This window comes from Nelumbo lutea, chromosome 1, assembly GCF_056320005.1.
Source record: "Nelumbo lutea isolate HS-2025 chromosome 1, American lotus-T2T, whole genome shotgun sequence".
NCBI classification, from domain to species: domain Eukaryota; kingdom Viridiplantae; phylum Streptophyta; class Magnoliopsida; order Proteales; family Nelumbonaceae; genus Nelumbo; species Nelumbo lutea.
Window position 1 is genome coordinate 135677056 of NC_142684.1, and position 22034 is coordinate 135699089.

General features: G+C 38.8%; 1 protein-coding gene across 2 annotated transcripts; it reads left to right on the forward strand.

The window, feature by feature from the left end:
- Positions 1 to 3540: 3540 nt before the first annotated feature.
- On the forward strand, positions 3541 to 21713 carry LOC148877768 (putative hexosyltransferase MUCI70). 2 transcript variants are annotated; one of them, XM_088943630.1, is made up of 9 exons: positions 3541 to 4723; positions 5263 to 5583; positions 5844 to 6057; positions 6243 to 6352; positions 6441 to 6640; positions 15594 to 15697; positions 19352 to 19539; positions 19629 to 19828; positions 21268 to 21713. In XM_088943630.1, the coding sequence occupies exons 1-9, from the start codon at positions 4462 to 4464 to the stop codon at positions 21502 to 21504; spliced, it is 1836 nt and encodes a 611-aa protein (XP_088799756.1). In that variant the 5' UTR covers positions 3541 to 4461; the 3' UTR covers positions 21505 to 21713. The 2 variants fall into 2 exon arrangements, with proteins under 2 accessions (XP_088799756.1, XP_088799765.1); XM_088943639.1 differs by having other exon boundaries at positions 3563 to 4684.
- Positions 21714 to 22034: the final 321 nt, after the last annotated feature.

Consider the following 22034-nt stretch of genomic DNA (forward strand, 5'->3'; position numbering starts at 1 on the left):
ATACTCCACTTCCACTCCTTTCCCGAGCAATGTGGGGCAATGAGTCATTTAAGGGAGTAAATGACAAAAAACAAGAGAGGAGAGAGATTCTTGTAAATTTGGATCTCCCTCCAACACTCTTCTTCTTCTTCTTCAGGAGCCTCTTCAGAATAGTGGACCTGTTTGAAGAGGCACAAGGAAGAAGAAGAAACACAGAAAAAGAAAATAATTTATTTTAAAATTAAATTTGAATTTGAAAAACCCATTTTAAAATCGAAAATGTGTAATTCGGATAAAACAAAATGATTTAGTGAAAATCATGGAATATCTATAGTCATCTCCTCCTATGGGTGGAGTGAGAAAAACTACAAATATACTCCACTTCCACTCATTTCCCAAACAATACGAGACAATGAATCATTCAAGGGAGAAAATGACAAAAAACAAGAAAGTAGATTCTTGTAAATTTGAATCTTCCTCCAATACTCCTCTTCTTCTTCTTACAAGTGGTTATTATGTTATGTTTTCAACAAGAATAACCCACCTGACAGCCATCGGCGACCACAGCAACCACCTACTTGGACAACCATTGGCGGGAACAACAGCCACCCCTTCATCTTCAATCTTTAACTGTAACTACAACTCTTTTTCTTACCTTTATCTATCTATCTTATATTCCTATCTCCATTGACCTGTTGGAGTGGTGTTGTCGTTACTAATGATGTCTTGTCTAAGAAGTGTGTTGCAGCAATTTAATCGGAATTACGTACATGTCAATGCAGATTCATTTATAATGTTAGTATTGCTGGAGAAGATTTGATTTATGAGATAATAAGGATTGTTGGGTCCGGTTTTACCTGTTCGTCCTTCATCTCCGAGTTACACCGAAGAAGAAGAAGAAAGAGCCAAAGAAGAAGCAAAGAGTGATACGTCGCCGTTGGTTCGCTGCCGATGGACAGGGGTTTCTCTATTATATGGCATAGGGTTCGGTGGAGAAAAAGGGACGAAAGAACTGGAAAGAAAAAAAAGGGGTTTTGATTGAACACTCAACCAGTTCGTTTCCCCACGAACCGGAGTAGACCGTGTTAATGCACGTTTGAGTGTTAACGTGGTTAGTACCTCATCTTCCTATCTTTTTCCTCTTCAGTTTGTCTTTGCTTCCGTGTAAAACAAGTACAAAATAAAGTTTTGACCATTTTTTAAAGGGCCATCAACTACAACTAAAATTCCAAATATTGAAAAAGTTTTCAGTCCTCTTACAAAGAAAGAAATGAAGCTTCATGAAATCCCATGCCAGGACTGTTTCAATCATCTATGTTTTCATGATATAATAATACATTGCAATGTTTTTGCACTATTTATTGACAATATTGGTCTATGACCTTCATCCTTCTTCAAGGGGTGGAATGGTGGTTATGATTGGTAGTGGAAAAGAGAGTAGAAAGAATGACCTTTCTGTATTCATGCATGAACCACCTCTTTTGACCATATGGAGGGGAGATAATGATTGATAGAAGATTATAATATGGATAAGCTTAAAGCACAAAGCCCTAATTTTAGACCATGTCTTTTGCGGGCTTAAAAGTGTTTTTGCCAAACGTCAGGAATTGTGTTTGTCACATTTTTGTTTACTACAAACACATATGCTTATCCAAACGTAGGCTAGATTTTTGAACAAGTCATGTATATGGTCCTAACCTTTGGCATTTTTTCGCACAAAGTGATCACCCTCAGACTTGAACCCATGTTCTCATGCTTGCCGGTCTGAGATTGGGTAGTGGCATTTTGTAATGTATATAAAATTTAAAATGTATAATATATGTGTGTGGAATATTTGATTTCTAATGAATGGTACATTGTATATGTCATATTGGCACCAAGGCCACATTGGAAAATCTACAAGTTCCAACACAAATGTTTTCACAAATTTATATTAATTTTTGTTTGTTATTATGTAATTAAATGAAAATATTTTGTCTTGCAAGATATTCTTTTAGATAGCATTGATGGTGAGGCTAGCTAACTTAGTCCTAACTCCATCTGGGTTAGGGATTGTTTGATTCTGTTCAAGTCCTCAGATAGTTTTTTTTTTTTGGGAGCGGGGAGACCAGGGAGTTAATTCACTATTCAAAGAGTTAATGATAAATTAATACTGAAAATGTAGTGCACATAAATGGGAGTTAATTCACTCTTCAAAGAGTTAATGTAGTGGCAAATAAATGGGCTGTTCTGTTTCAGTCGCACACTATTTACCCAGTGCATTTGTATTCCAGTTTCTTGTTCTGGGGATTCTAACTACTCAGCTCAATCTACATTATAACAGCCCAGCATTCAGCCTCTCTTCTCAAGCTGAACCCTTTGGATGCCAAAACAGAACCAAATTCACAGATAACAACCATGCCAATTGCAGCTTTTAGGAATAAGTACGGGAGAAGTTTTACAGTGCATTTGAGAAATGGGTTTGATTTTCTGAGACGGGATCTGCTCTCACAATGGGCGTCTCCCATGCATATCCACCGTGCATGGGGAACATGTCTCGTGAATAAGTACCGAAGATGTTTCCAATCAATGGATCGTAGGATGTACATGTGAGGCGCCTGTGAGGCACCGGGTGTGAGGAGCAGATCCGGTCTCTAATTTTCTTGGTTATTGTTCTCTTGTGTGCCTGTGGGCTGTGGTCTCCTTTACCTTTAGTCTTGTTCTGATTGGTTCGTCTGGCCAGAAAAATTTTCAAAGAAACAGATGCAATCTATTAAGTGGCGAACAGAGATATCCCCTTTTGGTATAGCTAGGGAGGAACGCTGGCAAGCAACGAGATTGTGCAACTCTTACATCACAGTGGGGCCAATGGAAAGCAAACTACAAAGACAAAAATCAGCTCTGATCCCACCTTGTCTTGTCTGTGGCGCGTTGAATCCCAGAGCTGCATAACTTCTTAATGCAAAGATAGAATGTTTTTTTTTTATCAAAACGAGTGGTCAAAGCGATACTAGCCGTTAGCTGTGGATATCAAACACGATCAAACCGTTATGATGGCATTCATTCACCCAATCTGATTACACGCTTTTGCTAACAATAACATAACAACCAGCCCTTTATTATTTTTTAGTAGAAAAAACATAACAAACACTCAAACAGCCTAGCATTACTCTCTTGACTCTTGTGACTCTTGTCCCACCTACTAACTTAAACGTGCACCCGGCGCATTTTAGCGGCATTCCATTATGAAACCATCTGTATATTTTCTTTTTGTTATCAATTTCTATTGTTATAAGTTATAAATAAAAAAACAAAAATAGCAATAAAACGACAATCATTATTAGGAGACTGATTTGGGCACGTCCAAAGTTTGATAAACAAGGAAAATCCATGTGAAAAGTCAAAAGAACCATTGTCAATACACACAAAACATGGAGGTATTTTTGTCTTTTCAGACATGTTTTTCCTGTGCGTGTGCCGCTGTGATTCATTGACAGTTGACTATTAATTAAAAAAATGGCAAGTGCTCAAATCACTTAATTCTTAATAATTATAATTAAGGTTAAAACGATAAATATATATGAATTTCTCACACTGTGAGCAAAGAATTCTCCATGATCTCAGATTTGGCGAGACACCACACAGAGCTGAAAGCAGGGCAGAGATAATCGAGCGCGAATCGTTTTCCTTCGGGAGCCCTTGATTTGCGGCCCTACGATTTGATCTGGGATTGTAACGGAAGACCGAGAGGTAACAACGGTTCATCTCGATTTCTGCTGTTGCTACATATCGGTGGCGGAGATAGATAATCTTTAATTTTTTTCTCCTTTGTTTTTTAGAGTGAGACTGAAGATTGTTTTGTTGGCTAGGATCGATCCATAAGAGTTGACTTAATTCTTTTGGGTCGGCTTGGGAGTTCTGGGCAGATTTGAATTTGTAGTGGTGCTTTGCAAAATTAATTTTGATGAAGCATCCTGCTTCTAGTGAGATGGAGTGTTAATTGGTTGTTATAGCTTGATTTAATAGGAATTCGGATTAGTTTTCTCGAGTGGAGGATTAGTTTTGTTCTTGGTATGCTTGTATCGATTTATTTTCTACAATGCTGTTACGGGAAAGTTGGTCTTGGTAGGCTTGGAGAAGAAAGTGAGGAACTTTATATTTTTTAGTAACATTCATACTATATTTGAATTTTGTCCGAGGAAGCTTTGGAATTCTAGCGGAGGTGGGTGCATGTACAATGTTAGAAGAGATTTCAAGGATGATTTGGATTTATAGGAGTGCTTTGTAATTGTATTCTGAAGTATAGATAGATTCTGAGATTTATTGGAATCAATAAATTGGTCCGCATCGGGACTTTGGTGGAAGTTTGTTAAGTCAGATCTTTATTTGGTGGTGATTCGGGAGTTGATTCTGTTCTGTGTAGAAAAGGATTGAAATTTTGAATGAGAGAGGATTCTGGAAGAGAAGGGAAATGAAAGATAAACCTGTGGCTTGGGAGGGACAATGACTGGAGGGTCATTGGGTCTACGTACAGGGAGTTATGGATCATTGCAACAACAACTTCAGAACAGTGTTGTGCTGTCGGTTCAGACTACACCCAACCTTGTTCGCAAGCCCCCGAAGATGCTCCTGTCTGGGTCAAGAGAGAAGGAAAAGTTTCTTCATCGGATCTGCAAATTTGCTGGCAGAAGGAGGGTTGGAATGCTGCTTCTGGTGGTCATTTCTGGTGTGTTTTTTATGTCTGTTTTATCTGTGGTCAGCAAAGGTTTGATTCTTGTAACCATTTTTTCCTTGTATTTACATTGTTGTCCTTATCTGGCCATTCACGATGCATTTTTGTATCTTAGCTGATTTTGCTCTTTTGATCCATGAAGATTGTACAGTTAGAGGGTTGTGACCCACCACTTTACGGTTCAACCAGTGGGATCTTATAGACTAAGAATTGGTCTGATATGATGATCTTCACCATTCTTATATGGACATTTATCTAGGCAGTTTACTGTATTTCTTTTCTGGTCCCAGCTTGTCACAGACTACATGGTTAGGATAACCCAATTAAGATACTTCTGGTATACCAGATATTAAGGAGAGATCCCTGAATATTGGGTCTCAGTGGTACTGACTCCTTGATATCTGTTTAGACCAAGTTGATTTGGACATGCACAAATCATGCTCAATTGTTGTGCTTTCTAGAAAGTTTCAGCTGTGGCATCTCATATACTGATTGTTGTCATTTACTCATCCTTTTTTCTCATTTGATTTATTTGATAAACTAACCTCTGTGCATTTGTGGCTTGACTTCAGATGAAGACACTACAGAAGGTGTATCTCACCATACTCGAATGTCGCAAAACATTAAACAAAACGATAGCATGGCAATAAAATATCCCAGACCTTCCTTGGTTCATGGAGAACAAGAGAGCAAGAAGGACAAGAACTCCATTTTACAAAATGCCATTTCAATAAGTGGCCAAAATAAAATGCAGCCACCACCACCACCACCACCACCACCTCCTCCTCCCCCTCCTTTGATAGTTGGAGGGACTGCTCTTCCCCCAGGTCATCCATGTGAAAAGTTCACTCTTCCACCTCCGCCAGCTGATAAAAAACGGACTGGACCAAGACGTAAGTTTGAATTGCTATTATTATTTTTTTAGATGCTTAGATCATAAATATTTTTATTGACATCATTACATATTTAATGCGATGTTCAGATAATGCTACTACTCACATCATCACATGTGAAATGTATTTACATGACATATATGCATATATGTGATATTGTAAAATTAACCAGTTTATTAATTTTATTGTTGTCCTTCACTTATCTATCATCATCATCATCAATTCTAGTGCTGAGTTTTATTGCTTGGTTGCTCCTTCAGCATGCCCAGTATGTTACCTTCCGGTTGAGCAAGCAATAGCCTTTATGCCGAAATCTCCATCCACATCTCCTGTACTTAGAAATTTAAGTTATGTATATGAAGAAAATCCAATTAGAACTGAGCCATTTGGAGGCTCTGAATTTGGTGGATATCCTTCTCTGAAGCAGAGGAATGATTCTTTCAATATAAAAGAATCAATGGTTGTGCACTGTGGGTATGTTTCATTCTCCTTCAAGACTTCAACATTTGCATAGATATCTATTCCACATTTATCTTCTCTTTACTGAAAAAAATTCTTCCAGAGTACCACATGTACCTGGATTGTAATGAAGAACAAGGAACTGTTTTAATAAAGTCAACTAGTTTTGCTCATTCTCATTGATGCAAATTATTGATCAGATTTGTTCGAGGAAAGAAACCTGGTCGTGGGACTGGCTTTGACATTGATGATGTTGACTTTTTTGAGATGGAGCAGTGTCAGGGGATAGTTGTTGCATCAGCCATCTTTGGTACTTCCAAACTTAAGTTCCCTTATTTAATTTCATCCATGGGTTCATGCTAGTAGTTTACCTTTTCTAACTGATGTTTCTTGAGCAGGAAACTATGATATCCTACAGCAACCGAAAAGTATCAGTGATGCTGCAAAGAAAAACATTTGTTTTTATATGTTTGTTGATGAAGGGACAGAAGCATACATGAGAAATTCAAGTGTGTTAGATAGCAGCAACAAGGTTGGATTATGGAGGATTGTTGTTGTCCATAACCTTCCTTACATTGATGCAAGACGCAATGGGAAAGTAAGTTTGCTTATTTGAGTCAGTTTTGTTGAACCAATCTATCTTAGATTGTGTCTCAGGGTCAATCAAGGTGCAATCATTCTACTATAGGTATTGGGTAATGGACATGCTTGCAATGATATTGTAATATCTATTTATTGGGATATTCCACTATACCCATGTAGCCATGTAGGATGCACTTGTTTCTAACTTTACCCTTTTCTTCTGATGCTATTAACCATTTCAACACTCTCATATCTGTTACACTCCTTTTATAACTCAGAATCCTTAAAAGTGATAATACAATGATGTAGGATGATTAGGTCTTATAGGAGTTATGCAGTCTTAGAACCTAGGCAATTGATTCAAGAAAGATGACTTGCAGATGTAGGATAGTTTGTTAATTATATTTTTTGATTCATCAAATCAAAAGCAATCATCATTTTATTTGTTTATAAGGAAAAACCCTGACCTCACTTTGGAGAAATCAAAAGTGAAGGAACAGATACAACAGCCAAATGCTGACATCCCATCTCATCAAAAGCCAAAATATATCAAGTGCATCATTCTAACCTTTTATCCAGAACTTTTTTGTATGTGGGTTCTGCCATGCCTTCTATACTTTTGTCAATCATATAAAAATCAACACCTCACCGTCTTAAGAAAAGAAAGAAAAAAAAGGAAAAAAGCTAGACCAGACCTGGTGCCCCCATAACAGGTTCTTATTACTCCTTTTGTGAAGGTTTATTAGAGCTATTTGGGATGTGCAACATAATCAACAATTTGCCAATTTCTAATTGGACTAGTGGATGATGGCCAATTTCAAGAAAATGGGTTTAGAGATGGAAGTTTTCTATGAAATTTTATTTGCATATTTAGCATGGATCATAAGGGGTGACTGGATTTGGTAAGGTTTTGGGTATGCTCTGCACAAAGGATGAATGTTGACTTTCATGAAAAGAAACCCAAAAATCTTGGAATCTAGGGTTTTAGGAAGCAATGTTTTAAAATTGTTTACCAATAAAAAATGTTATAAAAGGCATTTGAGACATATGCCTGGAGGCACACCTCCAGGAGAGGCACACTCAAAATGCACTGAGGTGTCTGCTAGAAGCATGGATGCCCTTGAGGCATACACTTTAGATGCATGAGGCGTACACTTCAAATTCCATTTTCATGAGGCTTACACATCTCATGAATAAAGATTACATCTCTTTTCAACTTATTGCTCTTACTATTTTTGAGTGCCTGAGGGAGGTGAGCTATTGGTGTAACACTGTAACTGTTACAAAAACTGTACAAGGATGAGATAAAACAGAACTAGAGATAACAGGAGGGTCTGGTTTTGGGAGAACTTAAAGGTATTTTCTTGTAAGGTCTCTCGACAATAATCTGTCAATGATCAATGACATCTAGCTTCAAAATCTGGTATGCTATGGTTCCATTGAAGTTGGCCTTCTCTGTGTGGACTTAAGCTTGGAATTGAAGGACAATTTACTGAAGAGGGGCATGGTGGTGGGAAGTAGTAGTTGTGTTCTGTGTGGCAACTGTTTGGAGGATGTAAACCACCTATTGCACTGTGCTTTCACTTTCCAGATTTGGATGAGGATACTAGGCCTTCTTGGAGTTAGTGGCTGCTTCCTTCATCTGTAATGGAACTTTTGAGGATTAGGCTTTTGAAGGGTTTGAGTAAAAGGGGGGAAGTAGCATAATGCAGTACTTGCTGCTGCCTTATGAGTTTTGGGGTGAACTGGGAAAAAATGCAAGGGTATTTGAAAACAAGACATGCTCAGAGGAGATGATGGTCAACTAGATTATAGGAACGCTTCTCTCTTGGCTGGCCAATCACTAGCTTTTCAGTGACAGAAATTAAAGCTCTTTTTTTGAGCATGGCAATCTGTTTATTTTATCTTCTTAGTTCTGTTTGGGTGGGGTTTATGTTCACAATTCTGGCGTTATATGCATTATAAGTTGTAAATTCCTAATGTACAGTCTCTCGATGTACGTGGGCTCTTTTATTTTCTCCTTTTGGTCAATACAATACCTCACTGTTCATCAAAAAATTATATCAACTAAAAAAGGCAATAGTTTTGTACTAAAAAATGTAAGAGAGGGTGCTGAGAAGGGAAAAAGAGCAAGTGTCATAGAACCAGTGGGGCCTAGCCCTTTACTCAGGCCTCACTAGTATTGGGAACTCCATAACAGCAGAGTTGATGGCACTTCTCCCAAGGTATGAGACTGGAAAGAAATCCAGGCCTCACCAACCTGATTGTGGAGGGAGATTCCAAAGTTGTGACAGGTTGTTTAAGGAATGACAGCTTGACCCAATGGAAACAACAGACCTCTATGAGGGACATTAGAGTTTTTTTTCTCCATTAAAAAGGGAAAGGTACATGAGATGGTGTACATAAGGGAAACCAAAACAAAACAGCCACTAAAAGATACACAGGCAGAGAGCTGTCACTGTATAAAGTATAAACACTCCAGATGAGCACCAGATTTAGCTAGACCATCTGCAAGTGTGTTTTGTTCCCAAGGTATCCAATACAGGTTTGCAACCACAGAGTTCAGAATGTCTGGGTTTAATCAGGTAGTGAGCTAGTCTCCAAGGACCACCCTCCTTTTATGCTAAGCTGCTAGCTACTTGATAGTTATTTGCAGAATCTCCTCTAATGATTAGATGCAAAATACCCAAGTCTCTAGCAATACATAAGCCAGTGAGAGGAGCTAAAATTTCATATTTTGTAGAGTTGGCAAAATTTATGAGGGAGATTAGAATTAGATATCTGAGTTCAGGAATGAATTGTAGAGTTAACTGGAATTCAATTCCCAAGGATGGCTAATGCAATAGAAGATGCATGAGCTGGATAAGGGGTAAATAGACCTGATCTTTGTGGGGGTCAATTTGGGGAGATATAATGTAACAAGTTGGCAACATGACTGATCAGTCCTCGGGTTTCAGATGTAAGTATGAATTTAAGAGGTAAGGGTGGCATGGGCCAGCTGTATGTATTTTGTACACATAATTCTTTATTAATCTATCGGTAAAGATGCAATGTTATAAAAAAGTGTTCTATTAAAAGTAAGAGGAGTAAATTTAAAAAATAAGTAACTTCTTTTATCTTTCTTTCTTTTTCTCTTCTCAAAACCCTTGTATTTTTTATGCTCCAATAGTAAAACCCTAAAACAAAGCATAAGTATTATATATAGTATATGATAGGATGTATCAAAACACATATTAATAAGATGCAGTCATAATAATAATTGTAAAGAGACTGGGCCGAATGGGCCCTAACAGCCTCTCTCGTAATATCTTTTATTTTATGTTGATGGGCCACACTTAATGGGCCTGTTATTTATTCTTGTTTATTTTCTTTATGTAACTGCCAAGCTGGCCACCCACTTAAGGGCATTCTTGTCATCATTAAATTTTAGATCTTAATAAAATAGGGTTAGAGGAGAATGGAGAATGATTGGACTCCTTCTTCTCTTACCTCTTTTCTTCGCCATCTTCTTCTCTTATACAGTTATTCAGACCTGTTTTATTTTGCTGCTCACTAAGTTTAAACTTAATATTAGAGGACTGATCTACATCTTGGTATCAGAGCAGGTTTAGTTCCTCTTCCTCTTTTTTCTTCGTTCCTGTACACTCTAAAATCAAGAGAGTGTATGGAGAGATAGGTTCTCTATAGTATAGAGAATCACTTGCCTAGTTGGTAGAAGGGTTTGGAAAGTTTAGTTCTGGCTAGATTTTGCCAAGAAGTATTGCTGTTCTGCTACTGCCCAAAACCCTAGTTGACTAGAGATTTTCGAGGTTACCAGGAAAGGTGAAGCTCAGGTGTGGCGCTCTATGCTTGGAAGGTGTCTTGTGACTGCTAAAGGAGGGCGGTTCAGGTTTGGAAGAGTTCGGGTTTGTCTGTTAGGTGCGGCATCATTTTCTCTCTTCCTTCCATCTGATGGACGGAGTAAAACCCTAGTTTTTCAAGCATCCAAGTTCTGGATTGGCTTCAAGTAAGTTTACATAGTCAAAATTTTTGTTCTTTGTTTTCCATTTGATTAATGGAAACATACGGAAGTGAGTTCAAGCAGGTGCCGATTTCTGGACCTGCCTCAATTGGTCTTGTTTTGACTGGTGTTACCACAATTAAGCTAGATGGGACGAACTATCTTGCTTGGGCACAATCTTTAAAAAATCTATGTTTGTAGTAGAGGAAAACTCGGGTATCTCACAGGCAGTAAGGTGAAACCAGAAGAGACAGACCCTGAATTTGAAAAATAGATGAAAGAGAACTACACTGTTATAGAATGGTTAGTTAACTCTATGAAACCCCATATGACCCAACACTATCTCTGGATGTCTTCGGCTAAGGAGATATGGGACAGTGTAACTGAGACCTGCTCACAGAAATTGAATGTAGCCCGAGCACAAATTGAAAAGTGATGTGAAAAACCTGAGACAGGGGGAGAAGAGTGTAGCAATCTACTACTCTATACTAAAATCCCTATGGCAAGAAATTGATGTTATGAAGACAATGGTATGGGAGAGTAAAAAGGATGCTGAAATGTATAGAAAGTTGGTGGAGAGAAATAGGTGTTTGAGTTTCTCACTGGACTGAACCCTGAGTTTGATATTATCAGACAAATTATTTTGGCCAGGGATGAGGTTACTCTTTCACAGGCATATGCTATGATAAGTAGTGAGGAGAGTAAGCGGCAGGTTCAGTTGCAGAGTCTACCTACAAAACGTTTTGCACATGCAGGAATGAAACCAAAGGGCCCTACTGAGAAGAGAGAGCAGGTGTGTGAATATTGCAAGAAACCACGACATACGAAGGACACCTGCTGGAAGCTTCATCCTGGACTTTTCCCTGATAGGTTTAAGAACAATAATAACCCTAAGAAGGGCAGTCAGGTGGGAAAACCCAAGACTGCTAATGCTGCTACAGTAATTGAAGGGGGAAGTAAGGAGAGTGAAGAGAAATCAACCATTGAACAGTTGGCTGCAATGAAGCTGAATTTTGAGAAGTATGGGAAGCTCCTAAATCACTTGGAAGCTACAGTTTCTTCAGCTCACCCTTCCAACAATACATCATCTTCATCGGTTTTTGCTCACTCAGGTACTCGTGCTTCTGCAAATCATGCTTCAGTTTCAGGTAATCATAAAATCCCTTGGATTATTGATTCCAGTGCATCAGACCATATGACCAGTCTATCTAACCTTTTTTGCTCATATCACCTTCTCTCTGGGAAAGAGAAAATATCCCTTGCCGATGGGTCCCTTGCCCCCATCTCTAGTAAAGGTGATATAAAGACCTCTGACACCCTGTTCTTATCTTCTGTTCTTCATGTCCCTAAGCTTAACACAAACCTCTTATCTGTTAGTAGCTTAACAAAGTCCATGAATTGCAGCATAACTTTCTTTCCCACTCATTGTGTTTTTTAGGACCTGCAGTCTCAAAGGATGATTGGGAGTGGCCATGAGGCGAACGGAATATACTTGCTGGACACACTGGATCAAGCTTTGGGACCACCTCATGGAGTTGCCTTAGAGTCAGTCGTGCCAAAGTCTGTTAACAAAATTTTGTTATGTCATTTTCGGTTTGGTCACTTGTCTTTTTCTGCTTTGAGTCATCTATTCCCAGATATGTTTAAAGGAGTGTCTTTATCGAGTCTTCATTGTGAATCATGTGAGCTGGCAAAGCATTGTAGACATTCCTATTCAATTAGCAATAAAAGATCACTTTCTCCTATGAAGTACCAGCTATTGTGGAAAATTTTCATGAACTCATCCTCACCCAGTTTAATACTCGTATCAAAATATTCCGCTCTGACAATGCTAAGGAGTATTTTGAGAGAACCCTCTCCACTTATCTTGAAACTTTTGGGGTTATTCATCAAAGTTCTTGTTCCTCCATTCCACAACAAAACGGGGTGGCGGAAAGAAAGAATAGGCATGTGGTTGAGGTTGCCAGATCCCTCTTGTTTGCATCCCATGTTCCCGTAAAGTTTTGGGGAGATGCTGTTCTTACTACTACCTTTCTAATCAACCATATGCCCTCCCGGGTCCTTGGCTTTAAAACTCCTTTTAGTCTTCTCTTCCTGAATGAGGATCTCTTTTCTAATCAAGTTTGAACCTAAGGCTCATAAGTGTGTGTTTCTGGGATATGCTTCCACACAGAAGGGGTATTGCTGTTTTGATCTAGTTCGTGGCACCCACTTTGTATCTTGGGATGTCACCTTTGCCGAGTTGACTCCCTTCTTTAGTATTCCTCCTGAGGGGGAGAAATCTGATGAGCCATTTGCTGTGTCTCCAGCCGTTCCTCTTCCCATCCCTTGTGAGTCTGATCATGGGGTGTCCACCTCTTCCACTGGACCTACCTCTGATATCCCTGCTCCTCCTCCTTCTGCTCCTGCTCTCCAAAGGTGGTACCAAAGGCAGAGATTCAGACATGTGCAGGTTGTTTCCACTCCTTCAGAAGAGCATATTGCTACTCCCATCATTCCTGAGGAAACAGGTCAGCCCTCTACTGACCCATCTCTGACTGTCCCAGACCTTGACCTTCCTATTGCTCTTCGCAAGGGCAAGCGGAAGTGTACAACCCATTGTATCTCCAAACACTTATCTTACAACCTTCTCTCCCCTTCCTACTACTCCTTTCTTGCCTCTGTGTCTTCCCATGTGATACCCAGGTCTGTACCGGAAGCATTATCTCAAGCTGAATGGAGGGATGCTATGATGACTGAACTTGATGCATTGCATAAGAACCATACCTGGGATATTATGGACTTGTCGGAAGGGAAGGAACCAGTTGGTTGTACATGGGTGTTTACCATTAAGTATCACTCTGATGACTCTGTTGAGAGTTTTAAGGCTCGGTTGGTTGCTAAGGGTTACACCCAAATGTATTGCATTGACTATCTTGAGACATTTGCTCCTGTTGCTAATATGACTTCAGTCAGGGTTTTATTTTCTCTAGCAGCTACTTTTGGCTGGCCCCTACACCAGTTTGATGTGAAAAATGCCTTCCTGAATGGAGACTTGCATGAAGAGTTCTATATGTCTCTACCTCCAAGAGTGTATGGGAAAGAAATGAAAGGCAAAGTGTGTAAACTACACAAATCTATTTATGATCTCAAACAATCTCCTCGGGCTTGGTTTTGAGAGATTTCGGGCTGCTCTTGTCTCCTTTGGCTACATTCAAACACAATCTGATCATACACTATTCTTGAAGAGAAATGACTCTCTGGTGATCTTCTTGATTGTTCACGGGTAATGACATTGAAGAGGCTAGCAAACTAAAGGATTTCTCAACTCTGAATTTGAAATCAAAGACTTGGGAGATTTTCGGTATTTGTTGGGCATTGAAGTTGCTCGATCTAAGGATGGTATCTTCATATCTCAGCGCAAATATGTCTTTGATCTTCTTGCTGAAACTGGTAAACTTGGAGCTAAACCTATCTTCACTCCCATTGATCCTAATCATAAGCTTTCTGCCATAGATGGTGAACCTTTGCCTGATAAGGGAGTGTTTCAGAGACTGCTTGGGAGGTTGTTATACCTTTGCATGACTCGGCCAGATATTTCTTATGCAGTAAGTGTTATTAGTCAGTTTATGCATTCTCCTAGAGATACTCATCTAGCTGCTGTAGAAAGGGTTTTGTGCTACTTGAAAGGTACTCCAGGGAAAGGTATTCTGTTTGCTAAGCATGGTCACATGAAGCTAGAAGCCTTTACTGATGCAGATTGGGCAGGATGTATTAATGACAGAAGGTCCACCTCTGGTTATTGTGCTCTGGTTGCTGGGAATATTGTGTCTTGGAGGAGTAAGAAACAATCAGTAGTAGCTAGATCCTCAGTTGAAGCAGAATACAAGGCAATGGCTCATGGTGTGTCAAAATTACTATGGCTACGATCCCTTCTAGAGGAATTGGGGGTGGACTACGAGAAACTAATGATGCTCTATTGTGACAACCAAGCTGCTATCGACATTGTACATAATCCTGTTCAACATGACAGAGCTAAGCACATTGAGGTTGATAGGCATTTCATAAGAGAAAGAGTCTCTTTAGGAGAAGTTTGTTTACCATTCATCACATCAGAAGAGCAACTGGCTGATCTCTTGACCAAGGGAGTTCCAAGGGGGAAATTGACACACTATATAAGCAAGCTGGGCATGATTGACATCTATGCTCAGCTTGAGGGGGAGTGTAAAGAAACTGGGCCGAATGGGCCCTAACAGCCTCTCTTGTAATATCTTTTATTTTATGTTGATGGGCCACACTTAATGGGCCTGTTATTTATTCTTGTTTATTTTCTTTATGTAACTGCCAAGCTGGCCGCCCACTTAAGGGCATTCTTGTCATCATCAAATTTTAGATCTTAATAAAATAGGGTTAGAGGAGAATGGAGAATGATTGGACTCCTTCTCTTACCTCTTCTCTTCACCATCTTCTTCTCTTCAGACCTGTTTTATTCTGCTAATCACTAAGTTTAAACTTAATATTAGAGGACTGATTTACATCTATAATAATTCCACTGTAAGATGCACACCTTGTGAAAACCTAGATGAGCACCTTTTTTTTTATAAGTTGTGACATTCAGGCTAGATGCCCCACCAAGGGTGCTTTATCATCTAGATAGGTGCCTTGATGATGTCTTGACAAACATAAAATGGAGATAATAATTTTCCCTCATTATATTGATAAAACAGAATGTTACCAAAAGATTAATTGTTAGTAGAGCATATTGGTCCTTTAGTTTAATGATTTTAGGAAGAAGTGAAGTATTTATTATTTACATTGTCTTCTTTTTTAGCTTTTCTGAATTGAGACAATCATGATAACAGTTCTATTATTCTTTTGACTGGCTTTTGTTCCATTTTTTGGACACAGTTGGGGCTTTTGTAGTTTTTCTATAAGAAGCTTCCTAAATTATATTTGATATATCTTTTGATCCAATTTATGCCTATGACAGGTTCCAAAGCTTCTACTGCACAGGATTTTCCCCAATGCCCGCTATTCTATATGGATTGATGGGAAACTTGAGCTTGTAGTGGATCCATATCAAATTCTTGAGAGGTACATTCTATATAACTTAGCTGATAGTTAAACCAGTTGCAGCCCTATTCTGATTAAAGTTCCTATTGTTCCTCTTCTTAAACATCACTTGGCAGAGTTCAAAAGACAAAATGTGCCATAGAATGTTAACCTTCACACTGAAGCCATCCACAACCTAGTGCAGAGGGTAACAATCCATGTATTTTCTGGTTCTGTAGATTTCTCCATGAACTTGGAATCTAAGGGTCTGTTTGGTTCACATGAATAGGTGCCTGGAATTGGAACCGGAATGGCCCATTTCGATTCCAACAGTTTGGTTGATCAGAATGGGATTCCCGTTCCCATTCTAGGTGGAGTAGCATTCCCCCATAGGGGGGGGGGGGTATGGCCATTCTGGCCCCCTTGGGAATGTGATGCCCATTCTGCCTCCCTGTTTTTTTTTTTTTTGCCATTTGATCCCAAGTCCTCATCGTCTCACAGGCCTTCCTCCATTAAAGTTAGCTGCCACCAAAACCATCTTTCTCCCCTCTTCTCTCTTATTCTGTCCCCTCTTCTTTCTATCCCTCTTCTTCCTTCCCTTTATCACTGCTGCTGCTGCTGCTATTACCACTAGCAGTTGGTATTAGCAGATCCTCTTCTTCCTCCCCTCTCCTTTCTTCTTTCTTTCCCTCTTCTTCCAAACCTTTACCTGGCCGAGCAAAGACTAGAATCCACCCTCTTCTTCCAAATCTCCCGCTACCACTATGACAACAGCCAAATAGAGCGTAGAACTGCCTCTCTTCTTTCTTCCCCTCTTCTTCCAAATCTCCACCGTTGCCACTGTGAATAGGGGCATAATTAGGAATTTTGGCCAATTTCGATTTCAGCTTCTAGTTGAACCAAATAATAATAATAATTAGAATCCGGTTCCAATTTCTATATGAACCAAACAGACACCGAGAATAGGTGATTCCATTTCCGATCCTGGCCGCGAACCAAACGGACCCTAAATGTTCATTAGGGTGTTGTTAAGAAAATCATTCCAGAGCTTCTACCATGTAATGTTTCCTTTAATGCCTGGTTTTGATATGAATTATGGACTTGATCATGTTATGGATTATCTGGTTGGAAGGATGCCGTCAGCCCTGGTTCTCTAGCTTTGTTCATCTTGTGCTGACAACTATCATTAGCTGGTAGTGTTTGGACTTTGGCTTTTTTGTCTGAATTTGGTCCTAGTTGACCCATGGCCACAATTGACAACATTCCTTCCAGTATGATCCTGATCCATGAACATCCTCTTCAGATCCAATAACACTTGTTGCTACCCATCATTGCATGATGTGAATGCTTGCTGCTAAGTGACTTCTAGGCCTTGTCCATGTATTAGCTACTAGATTATGTTGTCCCTAGATTTCTTGTATATCAAAATATCTTTTCAGATCATATAAATTTTCAATTACAATGAGGCTGGTTAAGTAGGAGTGCTACTTGTTCTAGTATGGTTATAACTGGACCCAAACCAACCCAAAACGTTGGGTTTGGTTAGGGTTTAAAAATGCCAACATGAAATTAAGTTGGGTTGCATTAGGGCTCTTTAGGCAGCTCAACCCATTCCAGTGATTCAAAAGGCATGCTAGGTGCATAGGCAAGGTGTATTTTAGGGTATGTGCCTCGCCTAGGTCCTAGGTTCAACACTTTTAAAAGGCACTCACCTGGTGTGCCTTGCACTTCAGCCCAGGTGCACGCCTTTTGAATTTTGTTTTTTTTGTTTTTTTATGCTTAGCAGCTAGGCCCCCGTGGGCTCCACCCCCTGACCCCCAACCAAGCCCCTTGAGGCAAGCCCAAACAAGTCCATATCAGGGTCACCAAAGCAGAGAGAACCCCCTATTTGCTAATGTTGGTCATTCATTCATCCTAGTAAAAGATGTTTTCAAAAGACACTTAAAAGTTATAAAACCTTTTTTATAAGGATTAAGAGTTTAAGACCTTGATGGACTTGTTTGAGCTTGCCTTGAAGGGATTGATGCAAAGGCGGCTCATAGAATCGGAATGCATAATGTTTAACATCACACTAGCTATTTGAAGTAATGCAATTGGGAAAAAGATGATGAGATAAAGAATTTACATGCTTGAATATGTTTTATATGTTATGCTTGGTTTTATTTTTAAATTTTCATTTTAAATATGTTTTACATGTTTCATCTTAAATAATGAGATTAAGTAATGTAATTGTGTTTAATATTTTTAATATTTTGCATATTTTTTATTTTTTACCACTTTTTGCATTATTGTGCCTTGCTTCAAAAGGGCACACGCCTCACTTTGTGCCTCACACATTGAGCGCAAAATGGGCCTTGCACTTTTTTTTCACCTTGCACTTTTAAAACACTGACCCAACCAGAACCTGGCATTTATATTCACTTGTGCATAACCACACTAGTTATGTATGGTACTTACATTATATATGCATAGTTTTCAATGATTTGATGGAATTGAATTGACAGAAAGCTCTATTTTCAAAAGCAAAAAAGAGGTGAAGAAACTGGGACCAACTTGACTCAACCCAGCCAAATCCGTTTTCCAATTTGGGCTGGGTAAAGTTTGAGGAATCATAGATTGGATTTGATTGACTTCATTGGGTTGAAGGTTGGGTTGGATTAAGTTATGTTAGTATTGAGGGGGTTCAACAATTTAGGCTATCTGAGAAAACTGTCTACAGCACCAATGATAGGAAGTAATCTGTTGCAAGTTGAAAGGTCTAGAAGAGATATAGACTGACCAAAAATGACATAGGTTGAAGTAGTGTGAAATTTGAGTGCTCATAATTAAAAATGGAAATGGTACTGAATAGTGTTAAATGGTGGAATAGGGTTCTTGTAACCCACCCCATATAGTTGGTTGCGAGAAGGCTTGTTATTTTATGCACTCCTCTTTAAAAATTGTTCACCTTCTCTTTTATTTTCTCTGGATGTTCCTTTGCAACTCTTTCCAATAATTTGCACTCCTATACCATAAAAACATTGTCACTACTTTTAAATAAGAAATCTCCTGGATTGCTTCATTGGTTATTTCATTTGGTTTTGCTTAGTTGGTTATCTGATGTATAAAAGAACCTTCTATTTTTTATATGGTTTTCTAAACTAGGATCCTTTGATGGTATCTTTGTGCCCTTTTAGTTGTAAAATGGGCTATAATAAGCAGTATGAAAGTTCAGCTCAAATATGCCGCCTTTCTGGGTTTCATTTAAGTGCAATCTCTTTATCTTTGTTAAAACGCCTATGTGGCTTTACTGCAATGTGCCTGTTGGCCTAGTATCCTAATTATAGCTAAGTAACACCATTTGGGATTATATTCTTGGCCCAAAGTATGATTGGGAAGGTTCATGAACAATCTGATATGCTGCTGCTGGTCAGTGTTTACTACTTAATACAATCTAAAATGTATCTATCTCTGGATTGAACCAAATAACCATGTTTTTTATACAAAAGAGAAAAGAATCAAATAACCAATTAAATAGAAACTTGGGTCTTTGAAAATTCAAATATTGGAGTCTAATCTCATTTCAGATTTTGTTCTGGTGTGCTTTATCAAGTTGTATGTGCATGCAACTCTGAACATGGCTAGGAGCTGTTCCAATTTTCTATAAAAACTGTCAACCATTTCTGGTACCTCAACTTCTCTTTATCTACTTTCCAGATTCTTGTGGCGGAAGAAAGCTAGTTTTGCAATCTCCAGACACTACAGACGCTTTGATGTGTTTCAAGAAGCTGAGGCTAATAAAGCTGCTGGAAAATATGACAATGCTTCCATTGATTACCAGGTTGAGTTTTATAAGAGGGAAGGTTTGACCCCCTATTCTGAGGCTAAGCTTCCGATTACAAGTGGTGAGTTGCATGTTATTTTTTTGTGCTCTTGGATGCTCTCTGTTTCTTCATCTCATATTGAGTTGATCTTTATTTATGAGTTTCTGCAGATGTTCCTGAAGGATGTGTTATCATAAGGGAACATATTCCTATTACCAACCTCTTTACCTGTTTGTGGTTCAATGAGGTGGACCATTTTACATCAAGGGACCAGATAAGCTTTTCCACTGTAAGGGACAAGATAATGTCAAAAGTGAATTGGAGCATCAACATGTTTTTGGACTGTGAAAGGCGAAACTTTGTTGTTCAGGTATATTACAACTGTGTTATTGATTCATAAATTTACATCACAGGAGGTAACCCAAGAAAAAGTGTTTAGTTTAACTCCTAACCTAATCTGGAGGTAACCTTGGGTTTGCAACCTGGGTCTACTTTATACAACTTACCTTCCAATTTAGGTTTGTCTAGGTGAGGATTGGTTTGCTTCAGTTTTTAAAAGGTGTGGGAGGCATATGCCCAGAGGAACACTTCCAGGCGAGCTGCCCCCAAAACGCCCTGAGGCATATGCCTCGTATACCTTTTGCATGAGGTATTGAGGTGTGCTAGAGGCCACCTTGTACACCTCATGATAAAAAAGAGATGAGATCCTCCTTCTCAGTTAGTGTTGTGTATCTTCATTCATCTTAATATAAGACATCTTTAATTAATGATAAAAAAGAGATGAGATCCTCCTTCCTCCTCCCCCTCTTCTTCCTTCTTCTTCTTCATCCCCCTCCTCTTAAGGAGGTTTATGCCTCTTACATTCTGAACTACACCTCACACTTTCACATAGTGGAATGCCTTACATCACACCTCTGCATTTTAAAATATTGGTTTGGCTTTCAATGGCACATAAGTGAAAACGACTACTAGGTTAACCTTGTGCAGAACTTGTTCAAGTTCTTTTACACTTGTAGTAGTGCTCATCCATTATGCCAAACAAAAACTAGTTCATTATTATTATCATTATCATTAGATTGTACCTCTCTCTCCCACCCACCCCCACACACAATTTCTTATTCTACTTGGAACTTGGGTTGCCAATTACACTGATGCAGTACAGCCCTCTACAGCAATAAAGGATACAGCAAAACGATTTTTTGAAAGATCTGAGCAATCCCAATGTTACTAAAAAATATGAGGAAGCAAGTCTGACAAGAGTTTCTAAATTTATAGCATCTATTTTCTTGTTTAAGAAATTGTTAGGCAACTACTATTTTGAAGAGTTTCTATTTTTTGCTTTCTATTTTAGGAAATTGTTAGGCAATTACCATTTTTTTCGTTTGTGTTAGAAGTTTCTATTTTCTTGAGTTTTAATTTTGAAGAGCTCTAGGATTCTAATTAGGAGTGAACTACAACTTTATTAGTCTATATATACATGCAAATCTGTCCAGAATAGAACTGGATGATAATTGAGTTAATTTCTTCCTCTCTGTAGCTACTTTCTTCTCTTGGAATCAGTGTTGGAGAAACCGAGAAAAATGCAATTTCTTCTTTATTTTGTTACTTTCTACTAATTCTCTGTTATTGGAAGAAAACCAGCAACAATTGTGAAAGTGCCAGTGTTTTACCACCTGTTATCATTGGTTGCCTCAAAATTTGTTTCTCGATGGTTACTTTTTTTCTTTTTGTTTGTTTGGTCTTAATTAAACGAATGGAACAAATGATAACCCATTTATGTAGTTTGATTTCTGTTTACGCAACCTGCAGGGATACCATAGAGATATATTAGAACATATGGCACCTCCAGCTGCCATTGTTGTTCATCCTCCACCAGCATTCACTAATGAAGCCTTGGAAAAATCATCACATGAGATTGTTATTGATGGGTCTATTAGTCCTCCAGTGAGGAAGATCCCCACAAAGCGTGGGAAAGAACGAAGACCCAGTTCAAGACGTCACCGCTCCAAAGGTGCCACAGTTGTTAGGGACAACAATTCAATTTAATTTTTTAGTCAATATATTTTTTCCTTTCCCTGTTTCAAAATTATTTATTACAGGGTCGGAGGATTTGAGGAATGAGTTTGTAGTAGGCAAGGCCAGGTTTTAAAGAGAACAAAAGTGATCATTTTTGTCCGGAATTGTCAATATATTTTTTTGTCGTTGTACATATACTTAAATTGCAATAAATATCATGAATTGTTGCTGTTTACTCATATCTGCTATTCCATCTTTTGATATTATATTGGTTTTTAGCAAAGGATGAGATGGTGGCTTCAGTGATAGAGTGTAAATCGGGCAGCATGGCACGACACGTGGGCAAATGGGCCGTGTTAGGCCTGGTATGATGATCTGAACCGTGCTGGGATTGGGTTTCCAGTTCACGGGCTGATACGCATGGACCATGGGCCCGTAGTGGCTGCGCTCGGCTTGCCCCATGAACTAGCTGTTGGGGACTCCCAACGGATAGTTTTAGCTTTTTTGGGGGGATTTTTTTTACAAAAATATACCCCTCAATAGTTATAAACAACTATATA